The following is a 26508-nucleotide window of genomic DNA, read 5'->3' as shown; positions in this document are numbered from 1 at the left end:
ACTATTAACGATAGGAGACGACTGTTGGACGTGCACTCAGGCTGAAGTGTCTTGCCCGAGGATCGAACCACGAACCGCCTCAACCTTCCTTGGTATGTCCGTCCGTCCTGGAGGAGGGATCCCTCCTCTGTTCCTCCTCCTGGGTTTTTTTGGGGGTGAACGAACTTTTCCACATCCAATTCGAAGGGCGAAGGTAAGAAGAAGTTGTGACGCTGTACGGATTGTTCTCAGTGGGAAATCCACAAAACCAGCGACATTTGAACTAATTGTTTAAAGAGTTCCAGCGTAACCTCTTTAATTCCTTGACACACACACACACACACACACACACACACACACACAGGAGAATACACACACATGCACCCACAGCCCGCGGGCAGGAAGATTGATGGCATTAAATTGCTTCTATCCAGGTTTTTTATCAGGATTTACAGGAGTTGCTGTACCAGGAGCTTTCCGGCACCACTCCCTTCCATAAATCATGCTTGTTTACACACACACACACACACACACACACACACAGCCCAGCACACAAACGTGTACACACATGGACTTTGGGGTATGGCAAGACGGATGACCTCCTCGCCGTCTTCCGCCAAAACGAACCTTAAACCACACACACATACACACACACACACACACACACACACACACACACACACACACACACACACACACACACACACACACACACACAGACGGGGGAACACATGTACATTTTGACTCCGTAATGGAAAATGTCACTCTCCGTCGATGGCAGGCCCCTGGAAACACACTGATTCCTTGCCTTCCACCCATCGCTCTCATTATAGGAAAATGTCACCTCATTTCCCGGGTACATGTCGCCTGATTAATTTCTGAAAAGTGAGGGGGGGGGGGAGACGGCGAGACGGAGAGAGGTGGCGTCTGTCCCGGACACCGTCGGAGGCGTTATCTGTGGCGTGAAGTGACTTGTGCATCGTCTTCGTCGTCGAACGTGACCCTGTTCAGTCCGCGGAGATCGAACCCCACGAGCGCGGCGATCTGGTCGAGCTTCTGCCCCGTCGCCCTCCTGCTCTCCCTGGGGGAATCCCGTGGTCGTCCCCAGGCCAAAGGATCCTTCCGGTCACTTCTCCGTTCTGTGCGGTGAGTTTCCCTCAGGTCGAAATTCCTCCGCCGTCGTAGGAGAAGCAGCTCCACGTGAACACTGGTGCGCTCAGGAAACCAGCGACTGTACATAAAGATGGCCGACGCGCCTCCGCTTCCTCCCACTGGACACGAACGGAGCCAACGTATCCCGGATGCAGGCGATGTCATCTTGTCCTGGTCCCGAGTCACTCACAACGTCTCGCCCCATTTGACTTTTTCATACAAGCGATTGGCCGACAGTGGGCGGGGTTTATACGCCGCGACGCGGAGAGAAGCGACTTTTGCCGCCGATGAACGATCGCTACATATTTTTGGACTCAAATATTTTCAAATTTCTCCCACAAAGGACGGCAACGCCGGTTCACAGACACCGTGGAATCATCATCACAGACGTCTCTGCTCTAGCCTGGCGACATTTCAACAGACGTCACGTGACTCGTTGTAGATCTATCCAGTTGCGTCCGGAGGCATTATGGAATGGAGAGGTCCCAGACTATACACGTTTCAGTATTAGTGTGGCTACGCCGGGTTACATGTAACTGCTTGTATGAAGGAAGATATAGACATTTCAAAACAGAAGGAAAACCTTGGAGTGTTTCCTTTAAAATGGGACGGCTACCTGAGTAGTGTTTTACAGCTGCTTAATAATTAGAATCAGATAGAACGCTGGCATTCTCCCTCCCCGCCTGTCACGGAGTGGATAATGCAAACAAATGACCCTCAAATTGAAGAGCGCGTACCACCCCGTCTCATCACACACACACACACACACACACACACACGCACACACATCCCGTGACACGGTTTACAATCCAAATCATACTGTGATGACAGTCCAATTCTTTTCAATTTAAATACTGATTAAATTCCCCTGTTGCTTTTTCGTCGTTGTCACCCACCACGCAGCTTGTGTGTGTGTGTGTGTGTGTGTGTGTGTGTGTGTGTGTAGTTCATATCACAGAAATGAATATTGACTTACTGTACCTGCCGCGTTTTGAATACCAACACTTCACGTGTATTTTCCTCCCAGGAGTCGGAGTACATAGACTGAATACAACCTGTTCACTGACGTTAATGAGAATCATCTGAGATTTCAGAGATTCACATCTTCCTGAAGGAAGAGCGAATGTGTTGAGATGTATTTGCCCGCCTGCGATCGTGCAGGAAATCTCAGTGAGATTGTTTCCTGTTCGTGTAGTCGAGGGGACTACAGAGGAAAAATTACACGGAGGAAAGAAAATTATAAATGTCACAGAGGAGCGAAGAAACCAGAAAATATTCACATTTCAGACGCTGAAATCAGGTTTTCATCACTGCCTCCTCCCGCTGAGCGTCGGACCGCTGGTCCCCAAACTAGGGGTCGGGGGCCGTGAGAAATCTCCTAAAATTAAAAGAAAAAAAACAATTAAGAAGAGCACATTGTAGCCATGATGATTTAAAAACACACGTGTCATCATCCTTCTGATTCCCTTTATCCCCACATGAAGCCCGAGGTGACGATGAAGACGGATCGGCGACAGCGTCACTACTACCGTCACTTTGGAGGTCGGGGCCTGAAAAGTTTGAGAACCCCTGCTGCGGTGTGTGTGTGTGTGTGTGTGTGTGTGTGTGTGTGTGTGTGTGTGTGCGTGTGTGCGTGTGTGTGTGTGTGTGTTTGTGTGTGCGTGTGTGCGTGTTCTCGGTTGTTCCACTGGAGACGGGGCAGTGAGAGTGTAAAGGCTGCGAAGGTGAGCGTGTGATCTTTGTCTCTGTTTAATCTCTTCACCTCTGGTTCTTTCTTTTTTTTCAACCTCTCAGAAGTCTTCCTGACCTTGTTGGCGAGTCACAACATCTCGGAGGCATCTTTTAAACGCGGGCGTTCATCGGTTCAGAGGAGACTCACAGCGACTGCGTAAATGTTTGCGAGCACGAGGACAAACCGCCGCAGGTCATGACGTCGAGTGTTCACATGAATGTGAAAGTCCCAGCGATGAGCGCACGCACGCACACACACACACACACACACACACACACTGACGCAAAGGGGAGAAATCGTCTCCCTGATCGTGATTCACCTGAATTCAAAAACAACAGCGATAACAAGACAGATGTTTAGCGCAGTAAGCCAAAAATCTTTCAATTTTCTCATAGTTTATAAATGAGATTTAAGAAGGAAATTCCTCATGTATGAAAACCTGTTTTAGAGAACGGTGCACTCATACTTTTCCCTGTGAGATTGTTTCCCCGAGTTCTTCGACTTGTTTTCCTTCACCACAACTTTAAAAGACACAAAGTTCTTCTGCTCCTCAACTCAACAGATCAACAACAACATTTGTACGTGACAAACTGGGAATATTTAATTTTCCGGTGGTGTACACTTCCAAGTCTGATCGAGTGAATCCGGTCCTGGTGTGTCTCCGTCCTCTTTTTTCCATCCAAGCCTTGTGGTCTCATTGTTTCCATCATGGGAATGGGTAGAAAGCAATTACAGAGTGTGCAGATCATTTAATTTACACTTGTTTCTCTCACACACACACACACACACACACACGGACACACACACACACACGCGGGTCAGATTGTTTCCCCGGTGTTGATTTGTTCGTCTTATTTTAGAATTCAACTTCCTCCCCTCCTGATCCAGATCTCATTTCCTGACTCTTAGCCCCTGAGGAACCCTGTGCACACAAGTCTGTTTGTGTGTGTGTTTGTGTGTGTGTGTGTGTGTGTGTGTGTGTGTGTGTGCGCGCACAGCGGTCCCTCTCTCCTGACAGACAGACTGATGGGATGTTTTTCAGCAGAGACACAAAACTTGAAGAAAGTTGATTTCGTGACTTTTGGAGAAATAAGTCAATTTGTCACCCGGACCAGGACACGGTTCTGTTTTCAACACTGAACCTAACTGCGTTGAATATTGAAATAATCCTCATCGTAGTATTTGCCTTTGACTTCACCATAATGTTATTCTATGATAGATATAAAGACAAAGGTGGGTATTGAAAATGAGCTTTGTGCACGATGCACATACAGTAAAGGCCCTGGAGTCTTTTCTAGTGCGTTTAGGCAACTCCACAATGTATTTGTTGTGTATAAAGAGAGTGATTATTGTGATTATTATGTGTCGTGGGGTATAAGATACTAAAATGCTCAAGTTGCCAGGACCAGAGATCTCATAGGAAACAAATGAAATGTGACAGGAGCGAAGGTTTTTTCCCGAACTGAATACGGACCATTTTCCTCCGGCAGTCACATCAGGGCAGATGTGTAACGACAGTGAAGTTTCCTCATTCTGTTCGACGAGCACATCATCGGGCATCGCGCCGCTGTCAACGCGAGATTGATAACAACAATTATTACGATAACGAATCGCGTATGAAATATTAGAATGGCCGCCGGTGGAGCGCAACACCTCCGCCAACAGTCCCCTTGAATCCAAGTCAAGCTGCACCAACTCACACACACATACATACACCAGATTCATTTCTTTGTCCTTCTAGATCCACAAATTCTTTCCTGGGAAACTTGTGAAAATGGAAAAAAAATATCTGCCAATGTTAACGAAATTTAAAAAAAAGGAAGAATCCTGGATCCGCCCCTTTGTCAAGATCTGCGTCATCATGTAATGAGCTCTTTTTTCGGCCCAGGTTCCATCCTTGCGACGCGTTTCCTGGAAATCTGTCGAGTGGTTTTTGCGTAATCCTCTTGACAAACAAACAAACAAACAAACGGACCAGAACACATAAGCTCCTTGGCCGAGGTGTCATAAGTTATTGTATAAAACTGTAAGAGACAAGGTTGTAAAGACACACTTTGTATGTCCACCCACTCCTTCGTGGCGGTGTAACATCAGGCTGGTTTACCAGCGACATCGCGACGGGACAATCCTCATTCACGCAGTCGCCCCCAGATTAATAAAGTCTTTTATTTAATCTTTTTTTTTTTTTGCATTCGAACAAATGAGCCGATGTTGTCGTCTGTCTGGTGAGAGCAGAGCGTGCACACGTTTTATTGCTGCACTGCTCCATTTTTATAAAATCCATCTGCCCGTCCTTTCCCCTTCTTCCTTCCTCTTTTCACTCCCTTCATAATAGGATTCATAGATCCAGAGACATGTCCTATTCAATTCAGACAATAGGGCGACGCTCGACACCCACCGGGAGGAAACAAGGACTCCCTCTGTCAGTGAGAGAGTGTGTGTGTGTGTGTGTGTGTGAGAGTGTGTGTGTGTGAGTGTGTGAGTGTGTGAGTGTGTGTGTGTGTGTGTGTGAGTGTGTGAGTGTGTGTGTGTGTGTGAGCGTGTGTGTGTGTGTGTGTGTGTGTGAGAGTGTGTGTGTGAGTGTATGTGTGAGAGTGTCCATGTGTGTGTGAGTGTGTGTGTGTCCGTGTGTGTGTGAGTGTGTGTGTGTCCGTGTGTGTGTGAGTGTGAGTGTGTGTGTGTGTGAGTGTGTGTGTGTGTGTCCGTGTGTGTGTGAGTGTGAGTGTGTGTGTGACCGTGTGTGTGTGAGTGTGTGTGTGAGTGTGTGTGTCAGTGTGTGTGTGAGTGTGTGTCACACACACGGACACACACACGGACGGACACACACACTGCCCAGTACCCTATGATATCATCACGGGTGAGTGGCCAATAAGACGAGTGTGGCGACAGGATCTGATTGGAAACAGACAGAATGTGTCTGTGTGGAAAAGAGAAAAGTACGTAAGTAAGAAAAATAGAAATAATGGGGGAAAAAAATATTTCTTACACGATGAGAAGGTCCCTTACAATTACTGGCGACGCAGTCTCCTCCTCCTCCTCCCGCTCTGTCTAATGACTTTCTCTTTTCATCATCTTCTCCCCATGTGCTCGTATCAACGCCGCAAATCACCAGAACTAATATGGAGACGACTCGGAGAGAAGGTGAGGAGTATTTCTGGGCCCCCCGACTTCCAATTATAAGTCCATTTGGTCACGGATATTTGAGGAGCGGGAGCAGAGAGGGAGGGAGGGAGGGAGGGAGGGAGGGGGAGATTTGAATATTTTGGATATTCCGCGAGTTTGCTCCCGTCTACATCATCACTTGCCAGCCCGCCAATCGATCCCCCCCCCCCTCCATAACCTTGGAAAGTGTTTAGGGTCGCGGCAAATCGATGAGCGCGCTCTCTCACGAGAAGAAACTGGAATAATTATCCAAACTCTGTGAATCAGGAGAGAGAGATTGAGGCCCGGCTTTATGATTTATTCATGCGTTTGTTATTTTCATTGAGGCGGCGGCGGCATAATGGAGCCGTAACGAACGGGATGGGTGCTGACGGCTTACAGTAAATAAAAGAGAGCGAGCGAGCGACTGAGTGAGTGAGAGATGAAAGGAGGGGAGAGGACCGACTGTCAGGAGCGACGGAGTCCGACGTTCTGTCTTCCGTCTCCCTCCGCGCCGCAGACTGACGCCATGGAGACGCCGAGGCCGCGCGTTCAGGGCATCTGTCCCCTCATCCTCAGGATTCTCAATCTGACCGTCAGCCGTTGAACTGATACCAGTCATGCAGAGAGAAATGGGAAGAAACAGAAAAAAATGGGAGATTCTCTCTCTGGTAGAAAATAAAGTGAGTTTGTTTTAACCGTGTGCATATTAAAAACGTCCCGCTGTCGCTGCCACTGCACCTTCGTGAACACAAGTTCTCATTTCATCGCGAGCTGGGTCGGAATTGCCAAATACACTTGGCACGATCCATCCATTATCTTTACCGCTTTATCCACTAAACGGGCAGCAAGCGATTGTAAAAGTCTGAAAAAATCAGCATATGAATACTTTCTAGCTGGAGCCAATCCCAACTTACATTGGGCGAGAGGCGGGGTCAAGTTGGCCGGCCTATCACGGGTCCAACCTACCGAGACAAACCGCCATTCACTCTCAACGTTCACACCTACGGTCAATTCAGAGTCTCCAATTGACATTAACCCCAGTCTGCATGTGTTTGGACTGCGGGAGGAACCCGGAGAACCCGAAGAGGAACCCACGCAGACACGGGGAGAACATGATGCAAACTCCACACACAAAGGCCCTGGACGGTTTTTGATCCGAACCAGGAACCTTCTTGGCAGGCACGTGGGACCACCTGAATTTCTATTGGACGACATCAGATGAGAAGCGACGAGGTGATTTGCCATGTCGCCGCTGACGTGTGCGATTTTTCATCGTTGAGGCTTGAAAACCTGCGCAATAAAATTAAAGCAGCTTTTTCATCACAGTGAAATTTCTCCTTGTACATTCACACTCATTTTGAAATGGAGTGAATTAATGGCCCCTGTAATTCACTTACATACACGACAGTGAAACAAAACCACCGATCATTCCGACGTCTTCACGGATCCCTGGGTGATTATTATTTTACAGTTTCTTTTTTTTTTTTAAACGTCTCTTAAAAGCTGATTCGTTGGTTTCTGTGCGCCCGGCTCCCGATGACATCGGCAGCGATGGGGATCCGTGTTCGCTGTCCAGCGAGCGCAGACGGAGCGGAGAAGTGAAGCGCTTCTTTTTAGTTTCCTCCTGGGGGAAGACATGGATGATCACATCCAGTGACCAACACTGACCCGTATTGATCACAGTGGAGACAAGAGCCTTTAACTGGCTCTCACAGGGAGAAAGGCTTTATGTGTGTGCGTGTGGGACGAAGATAGAACAGTCTGCGACGTGTTATTATGGTATGGACTCCCTATCGACAGATCTTTACAGACAGGAGGCCTTTAACTTCACTGACTCCCATCGCATGCAGATGGACCGGAGGCAGACTAAACGAGAATAAAAGCAGATATGAATATGCAGGAATAAAAGCTATTTGTGCCCGATCTGTGCACTTTGATCGGCTTATTATTATTACCACCACACACACACACACACACACACACAGATGTACTGTACATGAAACACGTGGCAAACAAAAGTGACAAAGTCAGTGGGGCGGCAGAGCAACAGGGGCCACGGCTGAATTCATTACTGTCGCAGTGAATTCTGTACTAGACTAAGACCAAGACTCAAAGAATAAAACAGTGAGTATGAATCCGGGAACTCAGAAGCTTCAGTGTAAAGTTTTCTCGGTGCCTTCACACCCACTGCACGTTGGTTGGTCCCGACCTTCGGCCTTTTCAGTTTGTGTCCGGACCAAAATTGGTCGGATGGTTCGGACTTTCGGACCAATTACAGGAAGTTGAGGCAGCGATACGTCGTAGAATAAGAAAAAAGAATCCAGCCGCCAGGCGCCGAGTTTTAGTGCTTTATGTTTTTTTCTATAGCACGATGCTCAAATAGGACATTTGTGCGATCCTGCACAAGCGCCTCCGAGGAACCTCGGACCATGAGAACCGGTAGAGTCAGACATTAGTCTGTATCAAGCCCTGGACTCATTTCATGGGCTTAACTTTCACTGAGAGCCACAGTCATTTAACAGGCCAACGACTGACGACGACGACGACAACATTATGCACAAAGACCATTATCAATATTCATGAGCAACATGTTTTTGTGGCGCTACAGGAGCCGGTGGTGGTGCTACTCGCCTCGGGAGTGCTCTTAGCTCTTAAACACCATTATTATACAGAACATGATGTGTACAGTACATTATGACCACACACACACACACACACACACACACACACACACACACACACACCTTCCACGATTCCGTGATTTAGGACGAGTTACAGTTCACAGATTTCCCCACATGGTTACAGACTTGAATTATTGATACTGACTGGTTTGTTTGTGGCCGGCCACCTCATCAGTCTGGTCCGTAGTTATTGTAGAGAGACTGACAGTGAAAACTACAGTTCATGGCAAATGGCATCTGAGTGTGACCTGTGTACAGAAGCACGGCCCACCGCTACTCAAAGCCCTCAAGACCTAATAAGAATTCTCTGACAGTTTCTCTCATCACACACACACACACACACACACACACACACACACACACACACACACACACACACACACACACACACACACACACACACACACACACACACACACACACACACCATAATAATGCAACACAAAGAGCAAAAAGGTGGATTCCCTAAAGCAAACTGAAATGAAATCCTTTGCAGCTCGCACTAAATCAATGTTGGCTCTGGTCGTTTGCCAGACTGTAGAGGGAGAAAAAATGAATATTACATTTAATGGAAAAATGGTCCATTCTGCTCTCGTACTGTGACGACTTGAAATGGCATCACTTGGTTTTGACAGGTCGCTCTTGAATCTGGACGACAACATTTGCGCCGATATTCAACGAGTCCGTGCAAACACTGTCAACGTTCATCTGCGGGATAATGCAGATAAATGCTGGACTGCATGAACTTTTCCACCTCTGCACTTTCATCGTATGGCTGTTTCGTCAGACGCGCGCGGACGTTAAAGATGATCATGGTCATCGAGTGAAAGGAAACTGGAACGACGTGTGTGCAGCTGTAAACATTTCTAAGAATTTATCTTCCTTCATTGCTTAAAAAGTTGAAGCAATGAAGATTAAAATTAATCGCTGTTGCACTTGACATTTAAATTGTCCAAGTATCTTCTGTGACCCCCCCCCCCACTCACCCATCAGTGCATCCGTTGTCCCGCTCTTCTTCAGCGGTGGCGGTGTTCACGGGCGGAAAGCTGGAAAAGGGTCGTGACCTCCCAGCAACTCCTGCTGGTTGAATACTGGTGAGCAGCAGGTTTAATCAAAAAGAAAATTCTTGATATCACATTGGAGACCGTGCACGTCTTCACCTACCTCATATGATTGTGTGCTTGTCAAAAGAACAAGCTGCTAGTGTCGGTTCTCTGCCGACAGCAGCTGATGACGCTGGTCCGAACCGTGCGAGTTTCCCTCCGCTGCTGTTACGCGAATATTAAGATTTGGCTATTCAAGATATGCAATTTGAAAATGTGAATAAACACATATTGATACATCCACCAATGGTAACTATCGACAGAAATCTTTAATTTAAAGACTGAAGATTTCAATTGAATATCTCTAATCACAGTTTGGCAGCTGGGCTCTACTTTAGTGGATCCATTTTTTTTGTTGTTATCGTACGAATTAATTTCTTTCTTATTAATTTGGTTCAAACCTTGTTCATGGACTCTCATTGTTACAAATGTATAGGACACTGACTCGTCTGTGCACCTGCTGTCTACGCCAAGGAATCGATACAGGAAGTCCAAAATGATAAAAAAAACAACACACAACCCAGGACGGAACAACCGAGACCTGGCTTCTTGTCTTATACCATAACATTGTTTAATTATCCTTTCGCTTCATACAGACAGGAGCTGCAGTCCAAAATCTACAGTAGAATAAAAGTGACGCATCTCCGTCGTCTCCGGGCGTCTCGCGGTCCCTTTAGTCCATAACCTGTCTGTACTGTACAAACATGACCTCCTCTGACTTATTAATTACCATAACGTGTAGATCTCTCGAACCCTTTTTTTTTTTTTTTGCCAGCAATATACTGTCAACACCTTTCGACTGCGAACAGGCAAATATCCACAATAAACGTATCTCTCAGATTATGAAAAAATAAATAAAACACATTACATATTTTTTTCAAGTCCTCGTAGTAACAGCTGTCTTTTTCAAACCATGCAACACGTACTGGATGTCTTTGGGGACGACCGCCTCGACGGTGTCCACGTCTTTGTCGCATGTGTATCCATGCATTCGTATTCATGTGATTGGTCACAGAGGGTGGGTACAGTATGCACAGTCACTCGCTGTTGTCCATAGCGCATATGCAATCAGATTTTTTTTTCTTCTTCTTCGTAGGAACGCACGGTTAAAAGCATTATGCTCACCTCAGTGCTTTATCATATTTATGTCCAGTGCATATGTGAGTTTTTCATTCATAGTCTCACGAGAATGTTCAGCTTCAACACACACACACACACACACACACACACACACACACTCCTCTCACCAACTGTCCGTCAGTGATTGTGACGGTGTGTGTGTGTGTGCGTGCGTGCGTGCGTGCGTGTCCTCGTGCGCTCACAGCCTCTCGATGTCTCTGTATTTCTTCCTCAGGATGGAAACCTGGTCCCTGAACAACACGGGGTCCAGCCTCATCTGGGAGTGCACCAGGGGCATGAAGCCCAGCCAGTGGCTGAAGGCGTTCATGCAGGTCTGGCGCTGGGCGAAGTGGTCCGGGTCGGCCCACCGGGACGCCTTGGAGCCCTTCGTTCAGAGGAGACACGGATGGGAAAAATATAGGGAGGGAGGGGTGAGTGAGGGAGGGAGGAAACAATCACCGCAGCTCTGTAGCAGGTAATAACGTCATAACAAGAGGATTCTGACTGTGTCACACATCACTGTGATTACAGAAATAAAAAGCCCACCATGCATTTCTTCCATATGAACGAAAATGAAACAATAAGTAACTTAATCATTCAGAATATATATGCATGTTAAAGGCCTGTGGAGAATGGTTCAGTAGAAATAATGTGCCCATCTTAAGAAAATATCAAGCGCCAGATACTTATTTATTATTTTTTTTTACATTTAATGGAGTTACATATATATAAAAAAGTGCTAACTGCTAACTGTCAATCAAGAGGGGGTTGTTGTGTTTGTCTTGTCCTTGATGTGTCCAGTTCCTGGAGTTGTGTCTTTTCTCGTAGCCCATGTCTTCGTCCACTGACTATATCTCTCTAAAAAGAATAATTCTGATCGTAGCAGCAAATTTAAACAGCTGTTCGCTCAGACTCCATACGACATGTTGCCTACGAGATGTGACGACATATCAGCCGCAGACTGGGCAGGTAACGTTCATCATCCCAGACGGCGAAGTGAAGGCGTCGCCCCCTGATGTCGGTCTAATGGTCGGTGAAGCTCCTCCTCCTCCTCGACGTCGTCGTGGGCAACTTGTCGGGACACAAGACGGGAAGTGTTGCTTGTCGTAAAACGTGTCCGTCACCATTCGCTCTCACAACCTGCTCCTCCACAGAATCCGGGTTCATCATTAGAATGAAAAACGCCCTGTTTGGCTCTAACTCGATGGCCACTTAACGTACTCTGTCCATCAGTCAGCACGTGGGTCCGAATTAACTCCGCCGGAGACCACGTTAACGAGTTGCACGGCACAAAATAGGTTTTCAACCGACTGCAAACTGCGCACGTTGAATGTTTCATGTCGCAGCCCTGTTCCTCGGTGGGACGTTCACGAGCAGCGACTGCTTTGTTACGCTCACATTAAGCTCCCGCGGCAAGTCCTTCTTATAATAAAAGTAGAACAGCGCGACTAAAAGAAGAGGCTGCTAAATATAGAGCTTTATCCATCTGCTTAGTTGCGAGCGCGTCCTCTGTTCTGAAAGGCTCTGATAAGACATTGCAATGCTTTTCCTGCATTATCCGATTGGGAGTAAAGAGAAGAAAAAAAAAATCATAATTCCAATGACTCACTGAGATGATAAACATCTTTGCTAGAAATGTGGACCTGTGTCGTTTTTTTGCTCCTGGGCAACTATCCTCTCCTGCGGCCCCGCCTCCACATGTGGTTACCTGAGATGCACAACAGGTGGAGGAAGAGATGAGGGCTGGACCCCGTGGATGGCTGCTGGGAGATGGATTGGTGAGGGGGGGCAGATGGGGGGCAAGCTGCAGGGTCGGAGACCCCTTTCTTTTTTTTAAAGTGTGGCACAGGGTGTGGAGTTGGAGCAGATTCATTCCAGGTGCTGCAGGAGGGTTGACCGTGGGGGGGGGGGGGGGGGGGGGGGAGGCTTTGTCAAAACTTTATTTCACTTGTGAAAGTTTTCCCGGAAAAAAAGAAGATGTCCGCTTCTATCACCTCCTCCGCCTTAAATTCCTCCGATCAGGCTGTAGCTTGAAGCAAAGTAACAAATCAGGGGTGAGAGAGGGGGAGCAAGAAAAAGAGAGAGAGAGAGAGAGAGAGAGCGTGCGCGAGGGAAGGAGCGTGTAAATCTTGGTTTGCCATGCTGCCTTGACAATTAAGACATTAATCACTGAGTCCATACTGCCGAGTCATCGTGCTGCCTGTGATCAGGTCATCAATCAGAACCTGACATAGGGCAGGCCACAGGAAGCACACACACACACTGACACACACACACACACACACACACACACACACACACACACACACAATGAACTCCCAAAGAGAAGGTCAGGCCTTTATGTGGCCCCGAGCATCTCCACTATCGCTTATCCAACACAAGATGTGAACTTCTTTTCACCGTCTTTTCCGTTTATAAAAAAGGAGTCAGGCAGTTCATCTACTCATTTCTAACCATCATAAGGCCTTAACACAACCCCCCCCCCCCCCCCCCCCCCCCCCCCCCCCCCCCCCCCCCCCCCCCCCCCCCCCCCCCCCCCCATAGCACACTTAAAATAAAAAAAAGCAGAATATGTCTCCTTTAAAGACGTGTAAAGAAAAGAGGGATGATCACAACAAACACGCTCCAGGAATATCTGACCCGTTAAATTATGAAAAATGGTCTCTTCAGTTCAGACGGCGACACGGCCCTACCTGGCTCATCATGGTTTCCTTGTACTGCTTCTTCTGCGTGACTTTGATCGGCGGCTGCCTGGTGACGGCCGAGACCAGGAAGTTCATCAGGATGTCCTCGCAGTTGGCCATGCGGTCGACCATGGCCAGCAGGCTGGCGGGGACGTGGTGGGTGAACAGGTAGTGGTAGTATCTGACAGATAGATGTATATGAATATGTACATATATGAATACGACGGATGATGATATTCTGCAGGGTTGTCGCACGCTCAGCAACATGGGAGCACTAGATTACTGTCAACACACACCTTCCGTTTCTCCGCCTCACATCTTTCCGCCTTTGCGTTGGCATTTGCGATTCTACACAACAAAGGGACTAAAGCGTTGCATTGAGCATCCTAACAACAGAACAATGAGAGAGCTGTTTATCTGCACGACAAGATGCTTCCAGTCCCTTCAGAGAGCAACACTTCTCCCCTTGCGTTCAACTCAGCGCTCCACCTCATACTTCTCCTTTCTCTTTCCAAGTCCTCGCTTTGTGTTTCCGACAATCATTTCATGAGATAACAGGGACGTGGAGAGAGAGCGGGAGATTGTATCTCATTTCCTGTTCCACTGCCTCAGTGAGATGTAGAATGTGACTGGTGAGACATGACTTTCTAATGAGGTTTGCATCTTGTGGAGGAGGAAAATAAGTGTTTCTTGGAAGTTGGCTTCGTAGAAGGAAGATCTTTCATGCCGTCTCGAAATGCTACGGCGGGAGGTGACAGGATATATAATAATCTAACCGCGTGGCATCTATAATACGTTATTGCAATGTATATTGGATGCATCTTTAAATACAATGCATGCAATGAGCGTTTGAGCAAACTGTGATTGCCACTCTCTTGGCGTCAGTCATTTTGATTTGGATCATCGGTTCATCTGACCTGTGGAAGAAGGCGGCTCCCGTGAGCACCATGGAGTAGTCGTTGGTCCACTTGGAGGTGTAGCCCCAGCGGGATCGGGAACTGTCCCAGTAGTGGCTCCTCGCCGGGTAACCCACGATGCGCTCCGGAAACGTCTGCCACACGATAAAGGCAAAATCCACCTGGGGGGGGGGGAGAGGAAGGAAAGAAAGAGGGCGGAGAAATCGGTTCGTTAGATTTGAACTGAGGCGAAAAGCCGCAGATGCAGATTAAACATTCCGACAGTTTGGACGATCCTGAATCCTCCAACCAGTGGCGAGTACCTATGCTCAAACATGGTCCTTGTACAATTTTTGAGGTACTTGTACCCTACCTGAGTATTTACATTTGAGGATACTTTATCCTCCCACTACATTTGATATGGAAATACTTTTTACTCCCCTGAATCTAATTAAGATTTTTAGTTATTAGTTATTTTATGATGGATTATTTATTATTATAAAGATGATTATTTATCCCTGATGGCTGTGGCCGTCCGAGTGTGAACGCAGTCAAAGAAACGCGTGACATATAGTCGCGCTGAATGAATGGATGTGTGTGTAAATGGGCGAACGTAACTTGCATTGTAGATCACTGCTCTTTAAGTTCTGACACGCCTTGCAGTTGAATTCCTGGGTTACAAAGATTTACAAGTGTTTGATTCTCTAATACGTCACTGTGCCGGGGGGACGGAGGGGCGTCCCCTCTGGAGCTGCACATCCTTTCTAGCAGGTACAAGATGGGGTCCGTGCAGAAACGTACAGTACAGGCCGCGCAGACACACCAGAGGAATGGGGATTGGCAAACACTGAAATGCTTGGTGTCTCACACACACACACACACACACACACACACACACGCGCGCACGTATCTCAGGAGAGCCAGGGGAGAAAATTAATTACCAGAGCAGCGGAGGCAGAGGGAGGATTCAGGGAGGGGAGCGCCGAAAGTGGATGTTCTTTAGCGATACCTCGTGGCCTCCGTCATGAATCGCATGAGCAATTACTGTAAAGTGGCAGCACTAAGCCGTAGGAAAGGTTGGAGCTGCCATTCTCAGTGTAACCCCTGAGGAACGGATGTGTTAGTGTGTGTGTGTGTGTGTGTGTGTGTGCGCTTGTACGTGTGTTTGCACTGTGTGTGAGATGTGTCAGATGTCTCTGCAGCTGAGCTGTGAGGATTAATGATATCATGCAAATATAATTTTTGCCTTCAGAGATTAAAAGATTTAAAGTCTGTGTGTGCGAGTGTGTGCGTGTGTGTGTGTGTGTGTGTGTGTGTGTGTGTCGGTTACTGTTGACTGATCTGAGTGCACACTAACCCATGCGGGTCCCCGTGGGTAGAAACTGCTTTTTTTAAGGGTTCGGACTTGGTTTTAGGTTCAGTTACAATCCTAGACTGTATATAAAAATAAACCTTTGTGTACTTTTACAGCAAGTCAGTGCATTGATTAGATTTTTAAACAAGTTTCACTTGTGCTTCAGAAGAATCTTGTTTAAGAAACTACTTTTACCTGCAAACTGTGTGCGTGTGTGCGCGTGTGACACATACCAACAGAATCCACAAGGCCAACATTGATCCGAGGAGCAGAGAGGGTCAATCCGCCAATAGATCTGTTGCAAATCTCTCCTGACATTCCGGTTTAACGTGTCCAGCGTTATGAGACGAAAAAATGAGTTACGTCATATTTTAGAGTCCGTGTCCCTCCCTCGGTCTTTTTCAAATGAGTTTTGGAAAGTTGTATATTTCACTCTGTGGTGTTTTTTTTGTATTCATTTATTTGTGCGCCCTGTGAAGTGATGCCTTTCACTGTCAACATCCATCTGCTGTCGGGGTGATAAAAAAATAAATAATAGTTTCTTAAACAGATTTTTGTATCCAGCAAGTTTGTGCCATCGTGTGTCAGTGTGATCCGAGCACACCAGCTGGGGCACGAGGTCTGGTAACAAGCGGCGACTGCGGGGTCGTTGGGATGTCTTATTTTTGAATTACGTCTTCTTTTCACCGGGCTTCTCTCGGCGGCGCGCCGCTTCGCCCGGTCTGGGCGGCTCTTTAAGCGCTCTCTCGGTTCTGTGGCACTTGAAAAGAATAGCCGGGCCGTTGCAAACTGTCATCGTCCCAGAATCATCCGGTGTCAACGCTCCCCAGGGTTCCTCTCTTATTGATCGCCACGGCTCCTTTCGTGAGGCTTTGAAATACTGGTGTTGGCCCGCAATGCTACTCCCCCCCGGGACAGGGGTCGACGAATACTTTCCGCACACCTCCGGAAAGGTTATACTAGATGCTAATAATATGCACATCCTGCATGTGCCATGCATGTATGATTAGCCTACTGACAAATGTATATATATATATATATATATATATATATATATATATATATGTGAGGAGTTTGAGGATTGTCCTAACTGTCATAAAAGCTTTTTTATTTGTCCCCAGATCGACTAGGAACTTGTTCTTCTTTTTTCTTATAACACACTGGACTAAAATAAGAGTTTTGCGGTTGTGAAATGATGTTCAGTAATTATGCAGTGATATGTCACCCTTGTGAAAATCTGTCAATAAGCTCAAGTGTATAACACATAGAGTATAACGTAGGAATAATTTTGAACCTCCAGAGACACAGCAGAGAACTGTGTGTGTGTGTGTGTGTGTGTGTGTGTGTGTGTGTGTGAAACTTCACAGGCTTTAACATCACTATCCCTGTTTGACAGCCGAAACAGGGCCAACGTTAATACTTTCATTAAATCGTGTGTGTGTGTGTGTGTGTGTGTGTGTGCGTCCAAGTTTATGTGTGATTCAAGTGTTACACGCGCTGTGGTAACTTTGAGCACTAGGGTTGTTTTCTGCGTTGAGCTCAGATTCTCACAAAAAGAGATCTTTTTTTCTGTGAGTCTTATCGTAACCACATCTATGTAATTTTTTTATTCTTAATGTTTCTCCTCACACACCAAACTTTCATTCAACCATGAACTGAAATGTGTTATGCATATTTTTTTTTATACTCAACCAGCGCTAACTGAACAACACAAGCTCATAATCTAATTAACCCATGAAATGTAGAAATATTAAGATTTTGAGACATCAGACCATAATGTATGTGCTCTTCATACTCCACATAGCAACAGTGGATGCACAGAACCTCTTGAAACATGGACGTACATGTCGGTCCAGTATCTGAAACCAAAATCTTCAATCTCCGTTAATATCAGTTACAACCTGGTAGATGAAGCTGCTGCATTATTGATTTATTCTTCATATCTGTTCACTGATCTACTTTCACTTTCTAATACCAGATATTTGAAATGTTGCTGAAAGGAAATAAAAACTTTATTTTTGAAAAAATACTATATAGCATTTTTTCAAAAATAAAGTATAAATAAATAAATATATATATATATATATTACTGTCAAAGTAATTATTGGGAAAATCAACTGTAAAAGTCAACTGTACATTGAATGAAGGCAGGTAGGCCCTTGAGGTAATATCATAATCTTTTGACCACACTGACAAATGATTCAAGTTCACACTGGAATCGCTGAATGCTGATTGAAATGATAATTGCCTCAAAGGGAGCTCAGTGACCACACGGTGATTCCTTTGGATGGGATCGCAGATGTGCCGTTGCTGCCGGAGCACGAATTTTTCCATATCCACCACATTGCAAACGTCTTCCAAAGGGCATAATGGAGCCGCGCGCCTGGCCGCCCAATGAGAGACGAAAGCTTTGTCAGGTTTTTTTTTTGGTTTTTTTTGTCCGTCGCATTCTCCTCTCTAATCTCCCTTCACGGAACGACCGTACATTTAATGAGCTGAAACGACGTGATTATGAAATGGGCACAGCCATTCTTCCTCCGAGGTATTATAATACCAGGAGTCCTAATGAAAGCGTTACATTCTGTCTCTGCACATTTTCCCTCACTTGACATATCTCGTCCCGTTTCAATAAATCCCCTCTCCACGATCAAAAGGGCAATTAGAGCAACGGGGCTTTGAGCACGGCGAAGATTCCCTCCGCGTTCCTCTCTCTCTCTCTCTCTCTCTCTCTCCTCGCGCGGTGACATCTTCTTCCTCTCGTTTCCGAAGGAACGAGCTGTGTGCCCGTAAAAGTTGAGCTGTAGAGACTTTGGCTCTTATCGCCGGGCCACAAATTGTAGTGCCATAAAGTGTAATTGTGATCCCACTGGCGTAGGAAAAGGTGAACATTGACTTGCTCGGATCGATAGAACATCTCAGAGTTTAAGGATGGGCCCGATCTCTCGGGCCTCGCGATCCATTATCGACCACGTGTTTTTAACTTGGTGCTGCTACTCGTCATGACTTCCAAAGTGGGAGCTCGGATTCAGCGTCGCTCTTGGTCTTTTAACTGCCTGTGGTTTAAAACACAGGGATGAAATTTAAAATTTAGAAATATGTAAACGCAAGTCAAACAGCATTCAGCATCTGTGTGTCTTCATTGTGGAATGTAATGAGTCACAATGTTTAAACTGTGTGTAATAAAATGTGGAAATTTAATCACCTTGGTAATGGTCATGAGAATATTTGTGAAGACTTATCACCAGCGATATATGGACTATTTGTGCCTCTTCTTTTTTAAATATATTTCATCGGTTTCAGAGAACTCAACAAGGAATGCTGCTAACTGTATTATTGATAAAGATAGAAACAATGAGGAATGGGGCATAGAAACATTACTCCCTCTCTCGACAACGCTGTTCCACCGGGGTGTTTCACATCCTCTTCCTTAAGTGACAGGTGAGATTTTAACCAGAAGCAGCGGCGTCCTGGGTTCTGACAGTGTAATGACACGGACACGGGGGTGATGTCTGACACTCTGTCCGTCATTACAGCCCCTTCAATCAGCGTCTCTGTATGCTCCGTTTCTCATCTCCTCCTGCGTTGATTTTGTTTTTCCGTGTCGGCCCTCTTGTTCGCTCTCTCTGGTTTCTCATCTTGCACTCTTCCACCCTCTCCTTGGTAACCGTTGTGTTTACCTGGCCCTGGTTTTCTTTTCCCCTCCCCTTTCCTTCATGTTAGATTAAAAAGAAATGTGAACCTCACAACACACACTGCACAGTAATTTAATTAAGACCCGGTCTCAAGCACCCTCGCCCGCACGGTAAATCACCGGGCCTTCGACAGCGATGATGTCTGTAATCAGCGCTCTTTGTTGGGCTTCCAGTCTGACGTCTTGACTCTCAACTCGTCCTGCTTTGTTTTAATTTCATGCGCTGCGTTTGGAAAAGCCCTTTCGAGGCAACGCGCACTTGGGAGCTCCAATGCAAGCGGCGCGAGCCAATTCATTTGCAATGAGCGGTATTCACGACTGCGTGGACCGACTGCCTCATTTCGGCGAGGATCGATACAGTGTTAAGACATCGGCACCTTTTGCCACTTGGCTGACGTGAAACCACGCAGACTGGAGCTGCTTATAAAAAAAAACGTTTCCAGAGGCAGTGCTTTCACTGGCTGGAGTTTTGCAGAAGTGTTAAGGTCCCCTGACTTTTTTTATATCCAAGTTATGTGGGCAGAAGTTTCAAAATACATCTATTTAGGAGTATCTATGCACTTATTTCACATCAAGTGTATGTAAAACGACAAGTGTGTGCTGAAGTGCAAAATAAATGTCTCTATTTCTGTTAAACTTTCTGCAAAATGTGTTCAACATGTCTCATAAATTGTTGGATATTGGAAAGTTTAAACACTTTTCCGCATGAGCGTGAGTTCACAAAACACAGAGGTTTTTACTCTTTCTGCCATTTACATTGTCTTGAAATGTTACAGGAGAAAACACACGTTTAGAAAATATGAAAAATAACACATAAATCTAACTTGTGTATTACGTGTTCAAGTAAGAAAAGGAGCCACTTAACTCATCAGATGTGTTCTACCAGTGCCAACTTTGTGCCTTTAGCATGCAGCTTTAGCCTTTTCATGTATGTTTCCATCAAGTGCATATTTGAGATACTTTTCCTTGAGTTCTTATTTCTGATTTCCGATGAAAAGGCAAAAATAAAATCAGCTGGAAACGGCGTCTAAAAGCATCTCAGGGCGCTCACGTTAGCTTGATTAGCGAATGAGCTGCAGCTAATAGCATCTGCCTGCAACAGCTGTTCTTTCAGTCCGCAAGTTCAATTGGTTGCTAGCTAGAAATTCGTGGCTGCACCATCGTCATTTAAATTGCATGTGTTGTGCGTGAGCGGTCATAGCATAGCATAAAATGGCTTAGCTTAGCAAACAGTCAATCATTTTAGTTAGCAATATTTGACAGAGAAAGGTCACGGTTTCTACAATTTAGCTATTTTTATGAACAATTCATTATTTTTTAAGAATTTTAATAACAATGTTTTGGCAATCCTGTCTCAGTTTGTAAAATGTCAATGCCGTGCAAAGTGGTTGATGCGCCATCAGCGACTCACCTCATTGGTCGAGAGAACCGAGTCTTCATCCAGAGTGAGAACAGCGTCAGTGAGGACGACGTCGTGGGGGAAAAAACGACTGCTCATCGTCTGGAGAGGAAGAGACAGAAAACAGCAACTGATACCACTGCAAACATTTTTATCAATATTACTAACTGACTAAATGCAGCATGACTTGCATTATGCAATGATAAAATCTTACTGAATCAGCAATTTCTCACAGGCTGAGCCATTTTAGCGGCCCCCCTTTTTGTCTTTGTCTTTAAATGTGTTTCCTCCATTAGCATTTAGAACTTCTAGAGTTGGTGCGTATGAAAAAATTCCGGGCAAACTAAACATCCAATGGAGAAAATGTGTTTATTTACTCCCTGCTGTGCGTCTATCATTCAATGAGCGGACTTAATAGGCTTTATCAATTCCCTGCCCGGCAGAAAGTGAAGTAGACCTTGGTCCATTAGCCTAAAGAGAGCTGCTGATGATAATATTGATTTGTGATTTAACTGTGAATTATTTAACTGTTTGTGTGGAAAATGGGGAGAAGAGACCGATGTTGGCCGTGTGGAAACAGAGTTCAGCCAAAGTTTCTCCCTGAAAGACATCTTGTTGTTCACCTTGCATGTATTATGACCATGTTTCCTACAATCATCAAACCACCAACTGGAAACAGTTATTTCTGCCATACACAAATTCTTGTTGAGGTAAAACTCTTACTATGATCATAGATTTTCTCTCCTTTTTTGAGTTTGGTCCTTCATTCGTGTTAAGACTTCATGTAATTCAGATGAAAGTATTTAACTTGGATTCACTAGATTGAATTTACACCTCAATGGGTAATGTTAAGAGGTTTATCTTTCCGAAGAAACAACACAAATATCTGCACGGTTAACGTCTGCTTCCATCTCAGTTGAATGGAGCCAATGGAGGCCGAGTGAAAACTCATCAAGAAATTAAGCGTAACATTAAACAAATTTCAACGCAAATTCCCCAAATTCCTCAAATGATTTCATAGTGCAGTGAATCGTTGCTTAAAGAGAGAACTCTGAGCAGAAAATGTAATTTTCTGTGCTTGAATGCCCGATAATCACCAGGCAGGTAATTAGTTGAGTCAGGACAGTTTAACAGCTTCTCATCTTTCTCTTGGCAACAAAAACGTATACATATCCCAGCATCGGCAGACCAGTTCGAATTGTGCGATTGGGTCTGAAACCTCTGTTCATTTTTAGCTTCCAAGGGGAGTTATGAACAGTCACAAACTAAACGTTACAACAACCGATCGGAGCAATGACTCTGAAGTGGGACGTGACATATCATCAAAGACCGTGACTGCAGTTGTTCGTACTTCTGTTGGAGAAAATGTACCGTCCGGTCGCGATAGATAATTCAACAGACCTCACGACACCAGCGGCGGCCATTTTGGTTGCTAGCGAAAATGTCAGTCATCGTATCAAACCTGCGCCACGTAGATGAATGATTGTGATTTAATGCTAATTGACGTGTTTACACACTTAGCTAAGACGATGACCACAGCGAACCATTAGCATGTTAGCATTATCACTGTCAAATACGGTAGTTAGCATTAGCTCAAACCCGCGCTGTCCTTTGACAGTGTGGTGCCGGCTCACGGCGTCTGTTAGCATGGCTGTAAACTCTGGTTTATTACTACTCATCAAAATTAATTTACACCACATCCATTTAGAAAATTAAAATGATCCGTGCAGTGCAATATTTCCGTCCCCCCTCGTTTTGATGGATTAATGATACCCCATGATGGATTAAATGCTGTGTCAAATGCTTTCATGAAAAAAAACCCAATATATATTTTGGCTTGAATATGATCAAACTGAAAGGTTTATAGTACAGATAGCACAAATACCGCCTTTGGCAATTTCGGTTCAGTAAACGTCAGTTTTGGCACCGGCCTTCAAAACCTCATAAATTGGCTGAGCTCAGTGTGTTTGCCTGAGAACCCCAACCCCACGCACGCCCCCACCCTCTGGCTGGTGTCGATGCTTCCCTGCCTCTAGACAGAGATTAGATCCCACTGAGATCAGTGGCAGTTCAATGGTCTGGACCTTATCTTAGTCACTCTCCTTCCACCCATTTCCTCTCTCTTTATATGTGCTATGATCCCTGCTTCTTCAAGGGGAGACATCCGCTCTGTCTTGGTGTCACAGATCAGACCAACACGCGTCTGCGTTAAGAAGTCGGTCAAATATGCAGCAGCATGATGAAGCCACATTTCTGTCTGATGTCACTTTTGTAATTTTTATTTTTTAGATTTTTTTTAAGTCATAATCTGAGAAATAGGTCATTTTTTTATTGTCTACACTGATTTGCCAAACTCATATACTTTAATTGCATAAATGTGAATAAGAATTAGATTTTAATTGTGCAGACACAGGTTAAGTATATCTAAGGAATATTGATGTATCGTGAAGATTAACTCAGAATCACCACTATTTCCATTTAAATAAATTCAATACATCATATCCTCTACAGTTCCTCGGACACGCTGACATGGATTTAAATCAAAGCTGCGGAGATCTTTTTCTTTTATGAACAATTACGGCAATGTAATGTAACAGGAACTGTCTGTAGTGAGGAAATTACAGAGAATTGAAAACAACTATGCCGGTTTAATAGGAGCTGGTGGAGAACAAAAGAGAGTTTAAAGGAATAATAATGATGCTCTATACTTGATGTATAAATCAGACACTCCAACTGTAAATAACAACTTTATAAGACATTCATTTATCAGATGTTGTCGTAGAAAATAAATTGGGTCTTTTTCATTTTTTTAATTAGACCAAACAAACATAAATCAGTTCTACAGGTCTGTATGGAAATCATCACCTTATCATTAACTGGACAAAGCTTATAGAGAGTCTTTCCAGTCTATTAATAATGAAATAATAAACTACAGGATATTTTGAAGACCACGATTCTGCTGCGAGTCAGCTGCCCTGACCTTCTGTTCACTCAGATTTCAACATTAAGTCCGTCTTGACCTTTAATCCCTTCACTTTTATGCTCCTTTTGGAATAAATTAAAATGCATAGCTAAGGAGGTGCGGGATCAATGTTGAAGATTCATTTATCAATATAAAATTCAGGGTGTGTGGTCAAGACATGCTCTACTCAAAGGTGATTGATGAAGGTGAGGTCCAGTCAACATACTTCTGGCCCGAGTCCACGGAACGCTCCTTTGACAATATTGATGGGTGGCTCATAAATGCTTAGCAAGCGGGACCTGACTTAGAGCACAAGGAACCTGATTCCTCCGATCATCCAGTCGGTCGTACTGACAGTTTCTGTCTGAAATCTAATATTTAATATATGTAATCATTTATAATTTCTACAGTTATTGGTCTGGAAACTGTGTAATATCAAACATATTAATCCATAAAGCCATTTCTGATTCTATACAACTGTTCTTTTGAATGTATTCTTTTTAAGATTTTTAATAAGGCCCAAGTAAGAAAAAAATGATATTTTGGCACTTTTCATCAGAAGATGATAGTGTTTTACTGACTACGGTTGGGGATTGATGTAATTTTATAGAAACCAAATCCACTCATCAAATCAGAATCCTTTTTCAAATCTCACTTAGTTTACATTTCATCATTTTCAAGCAGCTCAAATTTAAGATCCATGATCATCTGCAGCCACTAAATTGAATTAACATTAACATGATTTAATACTAACAGAGGAGAGAGGCAGAGGACATGAAGTATTTATTGTTGATATTGGATATTTTGTCTTCATTTTTGCACAATGGGAGGAAGTGGAGACACGTCGACCATCTTTATTCACAGTCTACGTCTGTCAATGCTTGGTTAATTTTACTGAAAACAACATTTTTCTCACTTAAATAAAGTTGTTTTTTTAATAATAAAAAAAGGACTTGTGGAACATAGATTCAACAAAATATTTTATTAAAAATGTGATTGTGAATGTGCCGTTTTGCAGAAGAACAAACAGAGTTCAGAGGTCCAGGAAGGAGAAGTAAAAGAAGCGAGAGCTCGTCCATGACGATGGCATGTATCCACTCGGCCTTACAGAGCAGACACACTCATAACCAACAGTAGATTACTGCTCCGCGGAGGCAAACAGCGACAAACTCCCCGTGTGTGTGTGTCTGTGCCGTTTATCATGGCGGCAACAAACACTGCGAGCGCTTGGAAGCAAATATGCGCCGAAGAAGAGCATCTGTCTGGGCTGCATGACAATATACCACACGACTAATTACACTGGTGAGTGCTGACACGCACCTGACACACACACACACACACACGCACACACACACACACACGCACCTGACACACACACACACACACACACACACACACACACGCACCTGACACACACACACACACACACACACACACACACACACACACACACACACACACACACGCACACACACACACACACACACGCACCTGACACACACACACACACACACACACACACACACACACGCACCTGACACACACACACACACACACACACACACACACACGCACCTGACACACACACACACACACACACACACACACACACACACACACACGCACACGCACGCACACACACACACGCACACGCACGCACGCACATTGCCTCCGAGATGCTATTGATTGTCGCCAGCGGAAACATCGTTGTTGTATTTCAACGGGGGAAACATTAACATGAAAACAAACAGAAGCAATTAGATGACAAAGGATCGGGAGAGTAGAGAGAGAGAGAGAGAGAGAGAGAGAGAGAGAGAGAGAGAGAGAGAGCGAGGATGGCATGTGTGAGGGGTTCCGTTATGTGATCGAGTAAATTTTTCAGGGGGCGAATTTTGATTATTTAAAGTGGTGTGACAATTGGTTAAGTGAAAAACAATTTCCGCCCGTATGAAATATCACGTAACAGTTGTGAGTTCACAACATTATTACCGTCCTACGTATACCACAAATCAAAACGATCCCATCAGAGTCACACTCTCGCCTTGACTCTGATGAATGACGCGCAAAACTCAATTCGCTTCAATCTTCTCACCATCAAAAGCGGAAGTGGCGCCCGGTTAGAATTCAATTAACAAAGGAACAACAAATGATCAAAAACACTTTCATAATATTCTCATATAATATGCGTTGTTTATATTGTAATTCATGAAAACACTTTATCTATCAGTTCAGTTCAGTTCCATCCCAGGGAGGAGTCTGTGTTATTTTACATCAGTATATATATATATATATATATATATATATATATATATATATATATATATATACTATATATTATATATGCCAGTATATATATGAATACTTCTGTTGATGCCACGTGTGTTTCACAGTGAATAACAAATCCACCAACTTGTATGTTGCATCCATAGACTGTAAATGAAGATGGACGACACATCCCCACTTCTTCCTCCCACTGAACCAAAGCCATCTTGACGTAATTACACGAGGCGCTAACCAGATGGTAATCTGTCATATTTCAAGATCAGGCGCATCATTTTTTGACTTAAAATTAAAGTGCACTGTCGTTGCGGTGGTAAGAAACATAGCTGATC

General features: G+C 44.8%; 1 protein-coding gene across 5 annotated transcripts in view; it reads right to left on the bottom strand.

Moving 5' to 3' along the window:
- Positions 1-10139: 10139 nt before the first annotated feature.
- LOC118290446 (exostosin-1) overlaps positions 10140-26508 on the bottom strand; it is a 138181-nt gene continuing 121812 nt past the window's right edge. For all 5 annotated transcript variants that reach the window (XM_035618137.2, XM_035618139.2, XM_035618138.2 and 2 more), the window contains 4 exons: positions 20947-21036; positions 14512-14672; positions 13604-13775; positions 10140-11295 (listed from right to left, as the gene is read on the bottom strand). In XM_035618137.2, coding sequence (XP_035474030.2) covers positions 11110-11295; positions 13604-13775; positions 14512-14672; positions 20947-21036 — 609 coding nt within the window. In that variant the 3' untranslated portion in view covers positions 10140-11109. The remainder of the gene's footprint in view (positions 11296-13603; positions 13776-14511; positions 14673-20946; positions 21037-26508) is intronic.

Source organism: Scophthalmus maximus, chromosome 18 (genome assembly GCF_022379125.1).
Source record: "Scophthalmus maximus strain ysfricsl-2021 chromosome 18, ASM2237912v1, whole genome shotgun sequence".
NCBI lineage: Eukaryota > Metazoa > Chordata > Actinopteri > Pleuronectiformes > Scophthalmidae > Scophthalmus > Scophthalmus maximus.
The sequence above is the reverse complement of the archived record's forward strand: the minus strand, read 5'-3'. Positions and strand labels throughout refer to the sequence as shown.